The sequence below is a fragment of the Athalia rosae genome, chromosome 7 (assembly GCF_917208135.1).
Source record: "Athalia rosae chromosome 7, iyAthRosa1.1, whole genome shotgun sequence".
In the NCBI taxonomy this organism is placed as follows: Eukaryota; Metazoa; Arthropoda; class Insecta; order Hymenoptera; family Athaliidae; genus Athalia; species Athalia rosae.
The window spans coordinates 936816-955746 of NC_064032.1; the positions used below are offsets into that span (position 1 = coordinate 936816).

The following is an 18931-nucleotide window of genomic DNA, read 5'->3' on the forward strand; positions in this document are numbered from 1 at the left end:
CGCGATAGTCTCGAATCGCCTAGATCAATAAAATAATATGTGGATCTCGAAGGTCGCGGAAATATTTGGGTCGAGGCTCGATGAAAAGAAAGATGGCCGCAAGTAAAGCGCGCGGCGCGAACGCAAAACAAGTGGGTAGCGGACAGCGATGACAATCGTCCGATGGTTAAAAATGTAATGATTACAAATGGAAATACAAAGTGTGACAAGCAAAATTTTAACTCAAAAAATAACTTCGAGGACGGATTAATATTCTGAATCATGGCGAGACCCGAGTGAACGATTCGCATTTAAAACCTAGAAACCGAACGTTGCATTTTTATTTCTGTAGTAGCTTTATCCAGTGTATAAACGAACTGTCAGATAACAGCAGGGATGGTTTCATTAGTCAAGATTACTTTCTTCAGTGCCTTTTGTGGTGAGTATTCCACAGAAATAATTTCCCAATTGGTATGTTCGATTTTATCCTTTTTACAAATATTTTTTTACGCATTTGTTCATCACTCGTTCGTTTACATAACCCCAAATTCATTTAATCAATACTTTGTCTGACCATTGAGAACGTAACAATAAATCTTGTTACGGTTTTAATCTGATCCGTACTCCTCATAGAATTTTTTCCCAATAAAATAAATTCGCATTTATGTCATTCAGAACACTATTTTTGAATGCAATAGTGACTAGAATTCAAAAGCCTATTTTTCACAGCAATATTCGCGAGCACTGCCGCGTCTCGTGTTCTGGAACTCAGTGATAGGTGAGTTAATTTTCATTTTAAATTATAGAAATAGAAAGAATCGCTAACAAACTTTTTTGACAATGATAACACTTTCAGATTCCTGGAAATACACAAAGAAGGACAATGGCTTGTAATGGTTAGTAAAATTAACATTTAAAAATAAAAATCAACCGATTGACCTCTAACTGTATTTTTAGATGTACGCACCTTGGTGCGCCCATTGCAAGAGATTAGAACCAATATGGGGCCATGTGGCCCAGCACTTACATGCAACACCTATCCGTGTGGGTCGCGTAGACTGTACGAGATTTGCCAATGTTGCTCGTGCCTTTAGAGTCAATGGATTTCCCACCATTTTGTTGTGAGTACAAGTGAATATGTAAAATGAATCAATATCTACGTTACGTTATTTTTGCAGCCTGAAGGGAGACCAGGAATTCGTATATCATGGGGATAGAACCAAAGATGAAATAGTCAGATTTGCATTAAGATTGAGCGGACCGCCAGTTCAGGAAATCACAAGAACTCAGAGTTTTGAATCTATAAAAAAAGATCAAGATGTATACTTCTTGTACGTCGGGGAAAAAACCGGCAATCTATGGGTGAATCACTTATTCACATTCCATGATTTCAGATTTTTCAAACCTTCAAAATCAAATAAAGTTTGTCAAATCAAATTTCATATCGATTGCAGGAAAGCTACCATAAGATTGCGGATACATTCCAGCCACACGCATTTTTTTATCAAACTTTCACTAATGTTGCCAGTAAACATGTACCGTCAGAAACCACACCAGCTGTGTTTGTTTACAAAGAAAATTCCCACTACCATTTTACCGGTGAGTACAAATTTGCTTATTTATAATTAGTCGGAAAATTTGGTTTCATCAATTAATAGGTATTGTTGTATCAGGGGAAGATAGGAATAACTACACAGCGCTCAACGATTCGATATACAAATGGGTGAACGCTGAGCGTTTTCCAACATTCCCCAAAGTAACCAGAGGTAATATAAATCAGCTCTTCCTAACTAATAAAAATCTAGTCTTGGCTGTGGTTGAGGAGAATGAATTGGAGGAAATCCAGCCCGATATGATCGAATTCAGAGACATGGTGAAGTTGGTGATTATGAAAAAACGGGATAAATATCACGAGTGAGTTTCCACCTCAGCATTTTTAATATTTCTAACAAGGTTTGTAACTAATAGTTTTTTCCCTTCAGTCATTTTCAGTTTGGTTGGATAGCAAATCCCGAATTAGCGAACAGTATAGCAATGATGATTGTACCTTTACCGAGTTTAATTGTAATTAATACAACAACAAGTCATCACTACATACCTGAAGATGACCCACGGAAGTTGACCCCGCACGCAATTGAATTGTTCTTAGAACAGATCTATAATGAAAGTGCTCCGGTTAGTAGAGAGTCATAAATAGATCATGAACAAATCAGCTTTGCTTGCCTGGATAAAATGCCTTGTGTAACCTAAAGAAAATTTTTTTCAATTTTGGATGTATGTTAGACTTACGGAGGGAATGGCTGGCTGGTCCGTATATATAGATCGTGGTTCGAATTCAAAACGACGCTAGCTGAAATGTGGAAGGGCAACCCAATTTTGACAATGGTCCTATTTGGGCTTCCATTTGGGTTTCTCTTACTGATTTGCTACAGTATTTGTTGCGCAGATATTCTCGATGCGGATGATGATGAGGAAGAAGGTAAAAAAGGATCACTAATGTTATCACTCGCTCCAAGCCATAGTCTGACCCACTTGTATTTGATTCTGTTTCAGAGTTCAGCCACATGAAGAAAGATTAATGATCTGCTTAGATATAAGATTCGACGATGTATTAGGTGTAAAAAAGAATATTTAATTATTGTATAATAAAAAAAGATGGTCTTATATTGCTGTTGATAATAGATTTTCTCACAACTGCTCATTGGCATGTGCAGCAGTACTCTCATCTCTTAAATCGATCAACATTCATTCAACGATAACGAGTTGGCGTGATGGATATTTATTATTTTAATTTTTTTTATTCGAATAATGAGTAAAAAGTCTTGCTGCTTAGAGTAAATAGAGATATTCATACCCCCTATTTCGATTAGCGAGTGTTTTTAAAATTTGATACCTGACACTTGTCCGACTTGACATGCCAAGAATGATAAGATTTGTAAAGACAGGCTGTATTTGAAAGGCTATAGGTCGTCATCAGAATCCAAGGCTGCTCTGCGCCTGTCAAACTATAAACAGAAAAGCACATTTCAATATAGTCAAATGCACTAAGACTGCTTACTGAAATCAATCATACCTTCACTGTTGTTGTTTTTCGTGTTTGCTGGTTCACGCTTTCCAAGAGTCCAATGAGTTCTTGTTCCCCTAGTTTTCCTGGTAGCTGTCCACGCTGAGCCATGTTGAGAATTAATTCTTCCACCATTCTTCCTTTTTCTGGTTTTCCCAACAATAACGTGTTTACTATAAAATTAAGGATTTGATAGAGAATATTGAATTTGATTAAAACATCATAATTCTTACATCTGGCTCTTGCAGATTGATCGAGTACTTGTGTCAGAATAGAGTGCCTCATCTCTTGTATTTGCTGTCGTTTCTCTTCGGCTGCATGTTGATTCTGGCCATCTCCACCCTTGTAGATTAAATTAAAGTAATTTACCACTTACATGAGAAACATACTAGGAAATATCTAGATTTGCAGTGTGTCATGTAACTTCGAAAAATTGCGTCTTTGACAAAAACCCAGCCCAACAACACTAAATGAAGTAGCTCTTGTTCGAATAAAGCGTAGGCGTTTAAAAATCATGAAAAAGAAAATCATTAAGCGACGTGTTCATAAATAGTAAGTTGACATGTCTATTTTTAGTCTTTTGCGGTTAGAAAATCTGTACGTACTTTGTACTGTGATTGTAACTGGGCTAACCGCTGTTGACGGATCGCCTCTAATTCTGGATCAGCCATCCTTGATAGGTTATTTCGCAAGAGTAATTTCCCAAAGATGGATTTCTCGATTCACTTTCCGAATGATTCACCGAAGAATCACCGTGGTACCGACCAATGCAACTGTCGAATACGAAATGCGGCCATCTTGAAATATTCCTTGGGAACAGCTGAATTCGACGAGACATTTAAATTCGACATTCGATAGGTACTAATGAGTGATTTTAGTGCGCAGCTAAGTTCAGTTTGCTCGCTCGTGGCTCGAGTCCAAGAAGAAGGCAAAGATCGTACAACAATAGCTGGGTAATAATTATTAGCGGATTTAAGAAACGGGGTATCAAATGTGTGTTCTAAGATCATCAAATATAGGTGATGAAGCCGTGTCGGCGAGTCAAAGACTGGGTGAATGGTGTAATCAGTTCACGACGTAACTATCACGTGATTTTTAAATGACTTATCATTTATCTGTGCGCTCTATTGTTTTTATACAGAAGAGTTCGATGCTGCTCGTGGTGTCACCACCAAACACTCAAAATAGCAGCGTGTCGTCCCTTTCAGACTAGTTGAGCAGCAGCAGCAGCAGTAGCGAGCACCAGGCTGTTGTTTACCGTTTCTCAGGGCTTTCGTTTTTTTTCCCAATTTTACCGTTGACCGTTGTCCCCGACCAGTTTCTGCCCTGCAACGATCGTTGGACGTTGCGAAACTGAAATCCGTTATCTGATGGTATTGATATTTAATTCGATGCAATAACTACGGCTTCGCGTCTGAAAACTGTAACGATAATAATCAACATAACACCCGTGTTGTCCGTGCCACGCGTAATGGATTCCCTTTTCCAAAAATCACACGCCAACCGCGTGCGCTAAGTACGTTTTATAAACTGTACGTCGTACCTAACTTTAAAGACATAACACCTATATTTAAACAAACATAACGAATCAGATAAACTATACAATACGACTAAATTCACACCGATGGAGGAAGGCGCCGAAACGTGCAACGGGTCAACGACGATGGAAGCCACAAATTAACCTAACGGATTCGCCGAGAGGAGAAGAGGTAAGTTCTCAGATACACAAACAAGCGTGCGAACTCAAAAACAAGATTAGGTTTGCATAAATAACGAGATTACTCTGGAACAAAATGCAATAATAACAGTCATCCTCTCTTGTTGCTCAAAGCAAGTAATGCTAGTCTCACTCACGATCCTCGGTCAATGAATTATACCAAATTCGTATTGCAGGTGTCGCAATGAACGCGAGGACGCAGCTATTTGAACTGAGCATGGAGGGCCGGCAGGTGGATGAAGCAGTTGCCGGTATATTCCACAGTGTACTGTTCCACAGAAGCTTAGGAAAATTCAAGTATAAACAAGAAGGAAGTTATTCAGTTGGTACGGTTGGCTACCAGGACGTCGACTGTGACTTTATAGACTTCACTTACGTATGTTGTTCGTCAGTGTGTCTAGACCAAACTCTGAAGCGTGAAATATCTGGCTTTTCGGAAGCGCTCCGATCCAACGATGGCCCAGGCTCGGGGCAAATATCGTTGGAATTTTTTCAAAAGAAAAAAAATCGATGGCCTTTTCCGCCAGAGTGTATCCCATGGGAAGTGTGGACGGTCAGATTGGAACTGATAAAACTTGTTACTGAACACGAGAGGCAGATTTGCAGGGAGAAAGTCGGCGACCTACTGACCGATAAAATATTGTACATAACAGAAGTTATGAACAGACATGATTACCTCCCGAAGATGCCGAATCAGGCAGAATTGGACCTCATCTTTGATACTTCCTATCCGGATATTCAACCGTACTTATTTAAGCTCTCGTTCACTACGTCCGGGCCATCAAGTACGACGATGGGAAATACCATGAAAAAACTTATCAATGCGACACAGTCCATGTAATAGGATCGATATGAAGTACAGAATTTTTCAGATTTAAGCTAATTGTTTTAAGTATGCACCGCCGGCTAGTGTTCTAGTTCTCGGTACTAGAATTATTTTACAACTTAGAAATGAGTGTGTCTGATCGAAGCAGAGAGGTAGATGACAAGGCGGCTTGTAAGACGGCTGATTGTGATAAGCTGCTATTTGTGAAAATGTGGAAAAATATTGATGGAGAGGTCAATTTGAAGTTTATGTAATATATTGTAAAATTATAATGGTAGATTATATTAGAACTGATATATAATTATTAAAAGAAGATTTTTAAGTGCTATCGTCGTTGAAGTTCGATTGCTTGTTTTTTTTGTTTTTAATTGTTTTTTTTTACATAATTTTTCAACATTTTGATTAATGATAATCATTATTAATATCGCCGCAAAAAAGGGATCTCTACAAACCCTTTTGTCTTGTCGCTAACATCATGAATTATTGCTGCTTGTATTCACAAATATTCACAAAAAAGAAAAAAAAATTAGCCCTAGAGTTTTAACAATTTTGATCTGGCAAATATAATTTGCCATTGCTTCCTAAATCGGTTAACAATTTGTATTAAAAATTGACGAATTATTATGGATAAAGGGCTTATTTAATGTGTCTGTCAGATATAGTTTTTTCTTTGTAAATTCACTCGACTTTTTGCTTCGATTAAAAATTAATAAGTAAACCGAATAAGCCCTCTAGCGATGTCTCGAATGCGAATGTTTGTTATAGTATTGTCTATCTGATTGCTCGTATTGATCAATCGTGTGCAATATTTAAAAACCGGAACTAGATTAGTGAAAATTAATTATTTATTTAGTGTCTGATGCTACCGCTTGACAGTCTGAAAATAGATAAATATAACATTTTTATTGTTACTCTTTGCTACATGTATTACGGTCGATCCATAAGCAAGTGTAACGATATATTAGAAAACACAAAGTTTTGGCAGCAATTCTTTTCTTCGTTTTTATTCATTTACTCTTGAGATTCACTTTATTCAATTAAGTGTTTCTTCTGTAAAATGTGGATAGAGTGTTACTTGTCATTTCCATAATCATTTTTTCGAATTATTTTCCTCTTATATTTCTATTTTTTTTGTTTTTACCTCTATTGGCAACAATATCCATAGACAATAGTTAGAGGTGTTCGAGGACAGAAAACGAATTATACAAAAAAAGATATACCATATCGATCGTTTTTGCGTAGAAAGTTTACGCATTGAAATTTAAAAAAAATAAATCTATTTAATACTATATCTGACGAGAAGAAGAGAAAATTACAGGGTCCTTGCCTAGAACTGTGGATAAAAAAAAAAATAACAATTACTTTTTATTCCATTGCCCATTACACTATTTTTCTTTTTTTGCTCTCGCTCTCTTTCTTCCTATCTCTCTTTTACAATGATCACGAGTTCTATATCGAACAAACAACAAATGGAACACAAAAATAATTAAATAACAAAAGGAATTTTAACCGTCGTATAATAATAAAATATTGATTTCTAAATATGAAAGAAGAATAAATCAAGATCGGCTTATTTATAACCCAAGTTTTGATTCTTTGTCCTCGTACTTCCTCTTTTCCCAGAACAAAAAAAATATATATTTTACATTGTGTTAAGAAATTTTTTTTCAAATTCATATTTCGACCTCCCAATTCAAATTATTTGAATAATGTACATACATCAATTATCGATGACGACATTTTTATTTATTTCAATTAACATAAGTGAGTCTAAAGCTTATTTTGTACAAAAAAAAACAAAAATCGTATGCACCTTTTTTCATATTATAAAATAAAATAATTAGTAGACGTCAATAAGTCTGATTCCATCCATATTACGTATTAAAAGTTGAATAAGAATGTAATTTGATTAGTATTTATTTGATTTTATTGTTTTTTCTTTCGTGTACCCGAAATGAACGACACTCGACTTTTTAGTAATATTATATCTAGTGATAATACAATATTAATTCTTACAATTAGCTTGGAATTATTGGCGATTGACCTGTTGAGTTACGAGGTGGTTTTATTTATTTATACAAATACATATGTATATTTTTTAATATTATTCAAATGAAAAATTGTCACCACATGAATATATTTCGAAGCAGAGGTGGAAAAATAATTTTTGTGATGCAAAATGAACGATGAGAAAAAATTCAATGTATATTTCTTTGGTGGAAAGAAGAAAATAGGACAAAAAACAACCAAAAAAAGAAATTTTCTTGAAAATTGAAAACGTTCTTTTCCAGTTTTAATTTAATTTCTCTATTTTTTTTCCTCTTTCTTTTTTCTTCCCTTTGATTCTCCTCTATGCATTATGTATGAAATTTTACGCATACCCTTGATGTCACGTAATGTTCTGATTTACAAGTTAAGAAAGGATGATGTTTCAAACATGGAATATTTATGAGGTTTTCCCGCCTTAAAAAAAGTAATCAACTCTTTTGTTTCATGCCCCTTATCGCTGGCAACCCACCTTGCGTACTTACTTTTCACCCTCACTCATGACCGGATGATCTATGATCTATGAAACGGAAAAAGTTCAACGAAGCCAATGAATCAGCAAGTATTTGAAATAATTCATAATTATAGCAATTATTTCTGGTAATTATACCTCTTATCTTGATCGGTGAAAGAAATACATATCGCATGTTGCGGATACTGTGGGGGATGATTCAAAAGGTTAGTTTTTTTGTAACGAAGACAAAATTCATTATCATTTCACATCCAAATTGTTTATAGGAGGACATACCTGCGTAACGATACCTAAATTATATCGTCGCATCGTCGAGGAGATGGGAGAATAATTTAGGCAATTCCTTTGCCAGTTTCGCTTACGCGCGTTGGGTGAATGCTGAAAGGATCAAAAGGATGCAAATACGCTCAGTCAAGTTCCAAACAGCCGGTAAATTGACTTCTATACGAGTTACAACGCCATTTGAATAACTTCATATAATGTATAGGTAGTTAGTTAGAAAGTAACGAGCGAAAAAGTAATTGCCATCTGAAGTCCAAGAAGTTATTTATTCTTTTATTTATATTCATTTATTTATTTACTCACACGTTAAAGATTTTCCTAACTGCAGCAAAACCTAATAATCTTGGCGAAGTCGAGGGCGAATATTGACTTGATGTTAGGTATTTAATTCCGTGTCCCCTCGACATCTCAGCAGATGTCAGATGATGCCCATGTACTTCATATCATCTATACATAAGGTAATATATACTAAGAAGGTATACAGTTCGACGATTCGAGCGAAATTCCTTAATGTTGCGTATTTCCAATCTGTTAAGTAGATAATTATTCAAGTATACAACCAGAAAAGTACGTACATACATTTATATGTATAGGTACCTCTGATAATATCGAGCCGCAAACAACTTATCTTATAATACCAATTATTAATAATCCTCATTCCTCTTCATCCCTTATACAAGAAAACCAGGAGCTGGCATACAGCGTGGAACCACAAGAATTACAATTTCTGCCTATAAATAAATATTACATGGGGCGTTACACGTCAAATTAATGGATGATCTCTGACCTCTTTAATTTGGCTCGTGTAGATTTGTTTCTTTTTCTTATTTATTTATTTTTTTACATTCTCTTTGTTCATTTGGTTTTTCATGTTTCACCGTGTAGTATACGATCGAATTATTTTCTCCTTTTGTCCGAAACTTTTTCACAAAAGAACTGAAAAAATCAAGGAGAAAAACTCCATCGTGATTCGGAATGACTGAATATATATGGTAAAAATTACCAAAATGAAAATTCGTATGATCATCAAAAAGAGTGCGCGAATTTTTGGCATACAAACGAATAGCTGGAAATTTTCAAATTCCAATCTGTAGCATGACGAACCTCTGAGGGGAAACTGAAGTAATTGAAAAATGGAAGAATGAAGCCAACAAAAAAAAAAATAAAATAAAAATGTTAATAAAAATACAAAGTTAAGTTAAAGAGATCGAAGTTCAAGGCACCCTGCGACCTAATTGATATTTGGCGCGTGTTCAGTTTATGCGGATCATTGAGCTGGCGCGAAAGTATGAAATACTTAAGTGAGAGATAAAAGAGGGAGCTGCCCAAAAAATTTGTGCAGTGTATGAATTACGAGTCGTGTTTCTCCGTTATTCATTTGTTTTTTTTTTTTTTTCGTTTTCTCCGGCAGACAGAAGCATTCGAATTTCGATTAGAACGTCGACAGTCGGCACGCGTCGGCTATTCAGTCTCATATAAAAGACGAAATGAAATTCCTGAAAGTCAACCGCGGGCGAAGGCCAGCAGCAAAAGCAGCATCACGTCATGGGGCAAAAGGGAAACAACATGAGGAATCGGGGGGTGAAGGGGAGAATGTTGTTTTTCATCGAAGAGCCGAGAGCTGTACAACAACCGGAATATACAACTCATCTGCAACACAAGGACCCAGGGGTAGTAAAGTCTGAAGTAGAGTAACGGAATTAATCGTAAGTTTCAACTGGTTACGCACAACCGACTTTGATCTCCTTTCCTCGATGATATAATGCCAACCCGCGTACGTATCTACATGCCTATCATCTCGTATACCGGGTGTAATCGTGCATGAACGAAGAACAGAATTTCAAACGGCTTTCGGCATTCGAATCCCCTCCTCGTGCGCTACAGGTAACATAGAAAATTCAAAAAGTTCGCCCTACATGAGTTTGCCATACGCCGCCATGTTGTTGACGAAGTGTGATTTTCATTTGTTTCATTTCCGTGCCAAGTTTTAATTATTTTATTTATCCGTTTCATTTTCCTATTTTGTAGGTTAGCGCGGTCGCTCCTCCAATCGTGGATCTGATTCGATGAGGTGCCAGGGTGAAATGAGGTATGTGTTTGGTTTAAAATGAAGATATGTTATGAACGGTAACCGGAATAAACTGTGGTCTAGAGGCAGGTGGGTAGATTATACGGCCTGAATGACGCCATAAGTAAGTACACAAAACCTTGTTGATAATGGCACGTCTGTTTACAAAGCGGTAAAAGCAATACCGCGGGGCGCAATACCGATATGTATAGTATATGTATACATATGTATATCATGTATTTATGTGTGCTGATGCTGCTGCTGCTGCTGCTGCTGCTCTTACTGTTCTTGCTCTCGATTCTGACTACATGTATGTGTATACGTATGTATTTTTACATCTGTGTGCAATGTGTGTTGTGTAGGTATGTACAATGTAAACCAAATGTTGTAAACAATTCCCCACTGGCTTCAGAACGTCGACGATACGTAGCCAACGATCGAACCCACCCTCAACCACCCGCAACCCCTGCATACCTTCTATCAACGTACGTACGTAGGACCATCAACCCCCATTTCCGAAACCTCGGACTGATGAAGTTTCTGTCGTCGTTCGCCGATCTGGTATGTGCATCGAGTTCGCATCGACGCATATAATACTACCCTCGTAAATTTCAATTATCTCACATAAAACCACCCACGCTTCATGGGAAGTAACGTGCACACATCTATTACGCCGCTGTACGTGAATTGAACATGAAACCGAGAAAATCTCACTCAAAATTCTCAAACTCAAACTTTCTTTTAGTCTTGAAAATTTTTGCCCACGTATATAAATGAAATTCCGAGACAAAAAAGAACGGAAATAAAATAATGAAAAAATTTAATAACTCTCGCTCATTAATATATTATATTATACAAGTTTGAGAAATTCTTCAGTTCAAAGATTCCTGGAGGAGATTGAATTCTTCTTTATCTGTTTTTCTTTTCATTTTCTTTCTCTACTCTGCCATACTTTACATTCGAGCGACGAAAAACTCTTTAGTTCAATCATCTAGTTTTTCATTCATACTAATTATGATTTTATTTTAATTTTCTTTAGAAAATTATCCCAGAAATAATAACAACAAAGCGTTTACGGTATCGTAATTAATTTCTATGTTGTTATTATTATTATTACCGTTATTATCATTATAGCCTCAGCGCAAATAAGGGAGAAATATAACAGTAGCATAGGTACAATAGCTTACCAAACTCCTATCGCGCGTATTGTTATGTAAACAGTGTATATCGCGCAAGGGAAAATGCGCTCAGCGAAATCCGTAAACCGAATACGTATTGCGTTAAATAGGTATATCAATAGTAGAGGGCAGAGGGAAAACGTAGTAGCAGCAGCTGGGCAAGAATTTATGGCAAACATAGCGCGTTCCGTATTTAGGGTCGGATTCATGCCCCGGGACTTTTCGACCCCCAGCAGAATCGTAGATGAATCTGCAGTAAAAGGGGTCGGAATTTTGAATCACGGGCGTAGCAATAAAATAACTAATAATAATAATAATATTGATAATGATTATAATAATAAATGGGGTTACGATAAGGAGTTTATTACGGAAATTCCGCGGGGGGGTGCATATCATCGACGGTATGAAGAAATATATGTATAAGTATATATATTTGGAAATGGGCTATGAATTTAGGTACGATATGAAAATATGAAATGTGGCATTTTGTGAAAATTTCATTCCGCTATAAAATACCGTGACGATATCTGGAGAAAAAAATAGAATGAAAAAAGAATTTTTTATCGTTTTTTTTTTTTTTTATTTCTTTTTATTCGTATCCAACCGAAAAACCATCTGGAGTATAGTGATTTATTACATTAACGTGACCGATTTATAAACTTTGGGCTTAGCTTGTGTACCGTTTGATGAAGTTCATCGATATTTAGGTATGAAATAATAATACGTGCGAATATTGCTACGGGGCGGTGTGAATCGGATCACTGAGGTCGACGTAGATTTTTCTATTTTCTTTTCTACTTCAAAAGTTGAACTTTGTCTCTCGCACCGTAGTATAGTAATGTATTTATGAGGTGCCTCGTAAGTGATACAAGAAAAAGAAGGACGAAAAAGAATGGTTGAAGTAACCAGAGGTTTTATGTGTATAGGTATATTCCGAATCCACAGGTTTCGCAAAATTGAAATGCCTACCCTGTCCGGCAGTTTCTCTGTTTCTCACCACTACCCTCTTTATTCGGTATTTTTTTCCAATCTCTTTCGGTTATTTTATTTTCCTCTGGTTTTTGCTCCAGCATCGTTCTACAAAGCGGTGCCAGACCTGGCTCTACGAGGGTAAATTCCTCTCCCGATATCGGAGACTCAAAAATTCACCACCCAATGACGTTACGATGAGGTCGGTACAGCGTGTTAGTGGAAATGGACATCTAAAGAGTAGGAAGAAGCAGAGAAGAGAGAAAAAGAAGTTATCCTTCGACCCTTCGGTCCTAAAATCGATGACCCGGAATCGAAACAGGAGTATTTATATACAACACACCGGAAAGGGAGAGAATATCGTTGGGTGTATTGCTACCTGGTTGCCAAAAAGAGAAATAGAAAAGAGAAGAGGGTAAGAAACGAGGAAAGTTGAAGGAGACATTGAAAAAAAGAAATGGAAAGAAAGGAGTAAGTGTATTGAAAATATCATAAGTATCTATAAGGAGTACCGAATGATTATTCGACGATCAATTGAAAGAGGAAAAATCGATCAATCTGCTCCAGGCTACCCCTAATACCGATGTGTTTTAACCCCCAGGTTTTGGAGCCGTCCGGTCGAGGTTTTAACGATCTTAATTACTCCGGGTGGATGTGATCGCCGGTTAGAAAGTGGAGAACGGTCAATCGTAGGCGATACGTCCGGCGGCATATATCGTATCCGGAATTGGATGATGATAACGCGTCGGGGTCGAACGCGTTGAATCCATTAACGCTGTTGTAATAATGGGTTTACTCTTACGCGGCGGTGCCCAACCAAAGTGGGTACAAGTTGAACCGCACCTAACCCGGACCCAACGCTCTACCCTCTCGTCCCTGCACGGACACCGTCTGCAGACCTTCCCCTCGCACCTTGTCGCAGGGAGGGAAAGATAGCAGGTGTGCTAACTTTTCCAGGTAACTCATAACTCGACACTTTATCGAAAAGCTTTGCGATACATCCGCACACCACTCGCTCCATGCTATATTAAATATGTATTATATCACATTATATGGTATATCACATACGGTATGTATATTACAAACGTGTTAGAGCCGTTTACGCGACGTTATGAATTTTTTTCCATTCGTTTTCATTCGTTTTGTTTCAATTTGAAGAATCATTGGGAGAGTATTCGCACGCCATCGTATCGGCGTAGAAAGATAGAACGGGTGCGAGCAACTGCAATAGGAGACGGTAAATTACGAGGAGTAGAAAAATTTTCCTTACCGGTGAATTTGCAGTTTTTATTTCACGTTGGATTTTTGTAAAAAAACAATTTCGCCGGTCGCGGGTTACCCGATCCAGAATCGTTGAAATTGTGTTTCAACGCAACGCCGGAATAAACGGGATATTTCGGTGGTGGTTTTTTTTTTTTTTTTGCGCGCGTTATTCGCCGTTATCGAGACGACGAATTCCGACAAATAATTATACCAATCGATCAAATGGACCCTCGCGGCGCGGGTATCGCGTTAAGATTCAAAATTCATCATCGTACACCGTAAATACTCGGTTTACGTTAGTTACGTCCGCCTTAGCGACGCCGCACCGTCGCGAATCCGATCACTCTGTGATGAGGAAGAAGACTAATTGAAGAATTTAATTGAAGCATATAAGGTTCCGCGCGCCTCAAGCTCGAAGCCTCGAGACTTCAGACTCGAAAATTTCCCCCTTTACCCAAAGGATTTGCAATTAATCGTAACCGTAATACTAATTGCTAAGCTACTATATACCGCGCGTCGAATTCGATTATAGGTATACCCTACAGCAAACCAACACCGCAACGAGGTTTGGTCGGATATCGATTTTAATTCTGCATCTCATTTCGCCCCTTCTTCCGCATTTATTCTCGCAAACACAATAATTCATCTGACGAATATCCAGGTATACGAATGACTTTGTTTGCCCACGTCACATTACCACCGTGCGCACGGCGTATCCGAATGGCATTATTATTGAAAAATGAAGAATGGAGAGAGAAAAAGAGAAAATAGCAAAGAGAAAAGAGACGAGAATGTAGAAAAAGAAGAGGAGTCTGCAATCTTTTCGCGGTTGGTTCAATAAAACGTAACGAGCCCTTCGTCGCCAGATGTGCTGAGGGTGGAAACAACCACACCATATAATACATCCGCCCCGTTCGCGTTCGCGTTCTGATGTGCCGCTGCTACTACCACTGCCGCTGTTGGTGCAGAGCCCAGTCGTCGTTTTAATCAACATTTGATTGACGTGCCCCCCGCAGGTTGGCCAAGTTGTTGCTCATCCATTACCTCGTTTACCACCAGCCGTACGTCGGTTATTTTTATTTTTATTTTTATTTTTCTCTCCGTGTTATTTATTTATTTCCTTTCTTTCGTTCGTATCCCATTTTCTCTCTCCGTCTCGTTTCCTGTCGCTTCATTTTCTCAAACATCGATATCTTTTTCTCTCCCTTATTTTCACTTCACACGTACACGAGGTAGAATCACCTACCGTTCACCGCGTGTAACGATGTCCATGTATACCTAATATATCGTTCGCGTATGCGCGACCAACGCGGTACACGAGTCGGGTGAAATTTAGTGAATAATAAAATAAAGGAAAATAAAAAAAATATGTACATTTACCGCGCAGGCAGCGAATGACACAACGTTGATAAATCCCTGTCGTTAATACCCAGAACACGTGTCAGTTTGCTGTCCCTATATCACGCTGTCGAATCAATCCCGATGATATGCCCGCCTGCGAAACTCTTTTCCTTCTCATCTAACCAGAGCGAAACGACGTACGAGTCAACCTGCAGCTGGGTTTCGTCGGCTTTATAATAAACTGAAACATAAATACGTAATAAGTAGGTATACATATGTACGATATGGGTATACATACGCCTACATAAAATATGTGAACATCCCGATAAAAAATGAATGGAAAAAAAAAAGAAATAAATCGAATGATTAATAACGCAAAATGTATGGTCGGGTGAATCCGATTGGAAAGATTTCATATCTAGGTGTACCGCAGACTTTGCATATTTTTATTCTTTTTTTATTTTGTGGTTTCCGATTTTCGTCTCTTCCTTTTTTCATCCCTTGTATAATATTCAGCTAAAATTCTATCTGTACAGGGGATGAGGAGAACAAAAAATGTCCGATAGCAGCGGGAAACCCTTGTTTTTATATTTTTGCATTTTTTTCCCTTCAGGCATACAGAATTTCCTTTTTTTCGTTCGCATGCTCGAACAACCGAAAATTATTTTTCCCCAAGGGTAAAGAAATATCGTTAATGGCGGTAAACGGAAAAAAGAAAAAAAAAATGATCGCTCATATGAATTTCAACATTTTTCGTTTTATTTTGATTAATTGAAATGAATGCAAAAGAATAAATCATCGTGGCAATATTCTCCAGTTACTTTTGAAAGCTCCTGAAAATAACTCTTACAATTGATTTAGTCTGATTGATTTTTTTCGCTTTCAAATATCAAGCAATCCCAACTCGATATTGTAATTTGAAACTTCAAATGCACAAACCGCTGAAATTAATGCCGACCTTAATAAAAAAAAGAATGAAAAAGAAAGGAAGAAAAACGGAGTGACCCTAAAGCTTTTTTTCTTCTCGGTGTTTCTGTATAAGAATTTCGGGCGTAAGTTATATAGAAATGAAAGGTGATACAGGTGGTCGTATAGAGCGGGTTTGTGGTGGTCATCCCACGATTTTATACGATTCTATAAACTGCAGAAGTATGTTATTTTTCTTTTCCCTCCTCCGCACGGTTTGATAATATCAAGGTCCAGCTATTGGGGCAGTTTTACCGTCCTGATGGCGAGTAACCAACGACACCGCGGTGGTTGTTTTTAGTCCCGTCTGAATGTCGTAAAACGTTTTTCACCCCAACAACATGAGGCAAAAAAAAAAAAAGTAGATTGTAGAATGAAAAAATGAAATAACAAATATCGTATCATTTTAACTGTATCGTACACGTCGTGTAAGCGTGTATCGGTTGTTGCAGATGTCGCACGCCAGGACTTTTGATCACCCTTCGAGATGGGAATATTGTATGGAATATGCAGATAGTTATACGACTGCGGGAAGAAACGTGGCTACGCGAAAGGGAAGCGGTGAAAATTTTCTCTCCGCATTTTACGACCCCGTGTACCCGTACGTCCGGAAACCGTGAATCGGTGTAGATCTCACGCTTCGCCAAGAGCACTCGAAATTCAATGGAGAAATAAGGAAAATTAAGGGGTGAAAGAGGAAGTTGACAGTCGCACGGGGCTTCCGAATGTCTCTGCGGGAACAGAAAGCGTCATCAACTCGAGACGACATCCGAAACTCCCCACGTACACCTACTTTTGTAGCCGCAAGTTCGAACTCACGTCCTCAACGACCCCGCGCAGCGTTCGGTTGGAATAAGATTATAACATATTCCGTGAGTAGAAGTTTCTCTCTCGTTTTAAACCGAAATCCGATTTGCCAGATTCTACTGATTACAATCAGATCAACCGCTGCCTCCGTGGAAATGAAAACGACTAATTGACGGGGTCCCACTTATATACGTTATGCGGATGAAAAAAGGATGATTAAAATCCTCTCTTGTACGCGTTAGTCACACTGCACACGGAATTCTATCTCGTCCTTCCAATACCCCCATAGCCACTTTATCCCTCTGGATGTATACTTATACTGAAAACGTTCCATATCGATTAGATACACCGAACCTTCTCCCGATGATTGTACGCGAACCCGTTCAAAGCACTTCCATACCGCCCCAAGCTGGATGATAAGATTTCCGCGAGATCTATCTCTACCTCAACATAATACTATAATTAAATATCGTAGAGAATCGTAGCTATCAGGATTCTCCTCACACTTCTCCCGCACGAAGTTACGTTACGCTTCGCACGATATCCTCGTAATTTCTTTTACGCATCAAAACTGCTGGATGAATCAATCGATAGGAACGTACACCGTGGCGGAATTCCGCGGGTCTACGGATTTTATCACAGGGGATGGATTTTATCCTCGACTCGAAAAACATATGCCCCAAATGAATTAGGTATCGGATTTTCTTTGAGATTTTTTCCAACCCGTTGTATATGTATACGTAAATAGTTATGATGTAATATCGTCGGGGCGATTAATCCTTTTGGACAATTTTTAATCTGTTACGGCGGGTGTCGTCGGGGTGATACCCGGCTACTGCGGTCGGCTTCTCGTTTCCTGCTCGCGTTTTATCGATCCCTTACATAATATCGCGCGTTCTGATACAAGCTCAACTTGTTTTCACCAGAGAATATTCCCTTTTCCTGTAAATCACTGGAGGGAAACCCATTTGTTCTCGCTAATCCCTCGTCTCCTGTGAGACCCAAAATTGTGAGACCCTCTCTCTATATCATCTCTGCAGGAGCCGTTTAAGTATCATTGTGACACCGGACACCTGGCGCTCCGCAATTTCCCTCTTTAATTGTCTACCAGTTCTTTTTGTTTATTTTTTCGTTTTTTCGTTTTCTCTTTTTACAAATCGTGAAGCCAATGTGCTGCTTATCTTCTGGAAACATTTCGGTATCTATCTCGATTAATGTCCCTCCGGCGTTTGGAGCGTTTTGTAAAATGATTTTTTCCGTCCAGCTGCCGCTGGAGTATTTTGATTCGTATCGCGAGAAATGAAAAGCAGATGAAGGGCAGGAGGAAAAAAAGAACAGAGAGAATGATGAAGACAATGGGGAACGGAGGATGGAGGATTATTATATTATTACGATTCCATTACCCATAGTATTGTACAGAGATATTTCTTTGGCATCTACCCTCCACTGACTCTCTGCGATTCTTTTTTTACCGCCTCCATTTTGCAGCCACTCCTGGAAAGCTTAACTTTTATCTGAAAGCAATTTTCAAGCATAAATCAACCGAACGAAAGTATAAAAATAACGAAGTTCGAGGAGCAGTTATAATATTCTTCATTTTGGTATAGTGTATATATATACGTAATATCTATATATTTTTTTGCTTGCGATTGTATATACATACATTATACATAGCATACATACAGTAATATTATTTAATATTATAATAAACTCGACATAAAATAATATTTGTATATTATGTACATGTATTTTTTTCAATTTGTTTTTTCAAATTTATTCTTTTATAAATCGACATCTTATGCAGTAGCGGACTGTACCTAGATATATCTTATTTGCTAATCAAAATGCGATAAAATCATGCTTTGAGATTCGTTAAATTTCGTGACAAAAAATCGCGCCGTAGTTTTAACGCTGATGAATCTCGAACCTGAATCGAAATTCGAATTTACTGGA

General features: G+C 37.9%; 3 protein-coding genes and 1 long non-coding RNA gene across 7 annotated transcripts; 2 read left to right on the forward strand and 2 right to left on the reverse strand.

The window, feature by feature from the left end:
• Window positions 1-66: 66 nt before the first annotated feature.
• On the forward strand, window positions 67-2643 carry LOC105693744 (protein disulfide-isomerase TMX3). Its single transcript, XM_012413869.3, has 10 exons — window positions 67-418; window positions 709-757; window positions 836-875; window positions 937-1100; window positions 1158-1341; window positions 1434-1578; window positions 1653-1893; window positions 1962-2154; window positions 2263-2458; window positions 2533-2643. The coding sequence occupies exons 1-10, from the start codon at window positions 376-378 to the stop codon at window positions 2556-2558; spliced, it is 1281 nt and encodes a 426-aa protein (XP_012269292.1). The 5' UTR covers window positions 67-375; the 3' UTR covers window positions 2559-2643.
• A 114-nt stretch (window positions 2644-2757) lies between these two features.
• LOC105693747 (programmed cell death protein 5) lies at window positions 2758-3869 on the reverse strand. Its single transcript, XM_012413871.4, has 4 exons — window positions 3649-3869; window positions 3277-3385; window positions 3053-3216; window positions 2758-2984 (listed from the first exon to the last, which is right to left on the reverse strand). Exons 1-4 carry the CDS (start codon window positions 3712-3714, stop codon window positions 2940-2942), a joined length of 384 nt encoding a protein of 127 aa, XP_012269294.1. The 5' UTR covers window positions 3715-3869; the 3' UTR covers window positions 2758-2939.
• Window positions 3870-3912: 43 nt separating this feature from the next.
• On the forward strand, window positions 3913-7166 carry LOC105693745 (autophagy-related protein 101). Of its 2 annotated transcripts, XM_020856791.2 has the most exons (3): window positions 3913-3996; window positions 4185-4752; window positions 4937-7166. In XM_020856791.2, exon 3 carries the CDS (start codon window positions 4945-4947, stop codon window positions 5599-5601), a length of 657 nt encoding a protein of 218 aa, XP_020712450.1. In that variant the 5' UTR covers window positions 3913-3996; window positions 4185-4752; window positions 4937-4944; the 3' UTR covers window positions 5602-7166. The 2 variants fall into 2 exon arrangements, with proteins under 2 accessions (XP_020712450.1, XP_048514778.1); XM_048658821.1 differs by having other exon boundaries at window positions 3922-4752.
• A 651-nt stretch (window positions 7167-7817) lies between these two features.
• LOC125501823 lies at window positions 7818-18598 on the reverse strand. Of its 3 annotated transcripts, XR_007279526.1 has the most exons (6): window positions 18382-18598; window positions 15239-15446; window positions 8690-8833; window positions 8381-8482; window positions 8243-8289; window positions 7818-8152 (listed from the first exon to the last, which is right to left on the reverse strand). It is a non-coding gene; the product is annotated as an uncharacterized LOC125501823 (long non-coding RNA). The 3 variants fall into 3 exon arrangements; XR_007279524.1 differs by lacking the exon at window positions 18382-18598 and having other exon boundaries at window positions 15239-16532; XR_007279525.1 differs by lacking the exons at window positions 15239-15446; window positions 18382-18598 and adding an exon at window positions 13872-14519.
• Window positions 18599-18931: the final 333 nt, after the last annotated feature.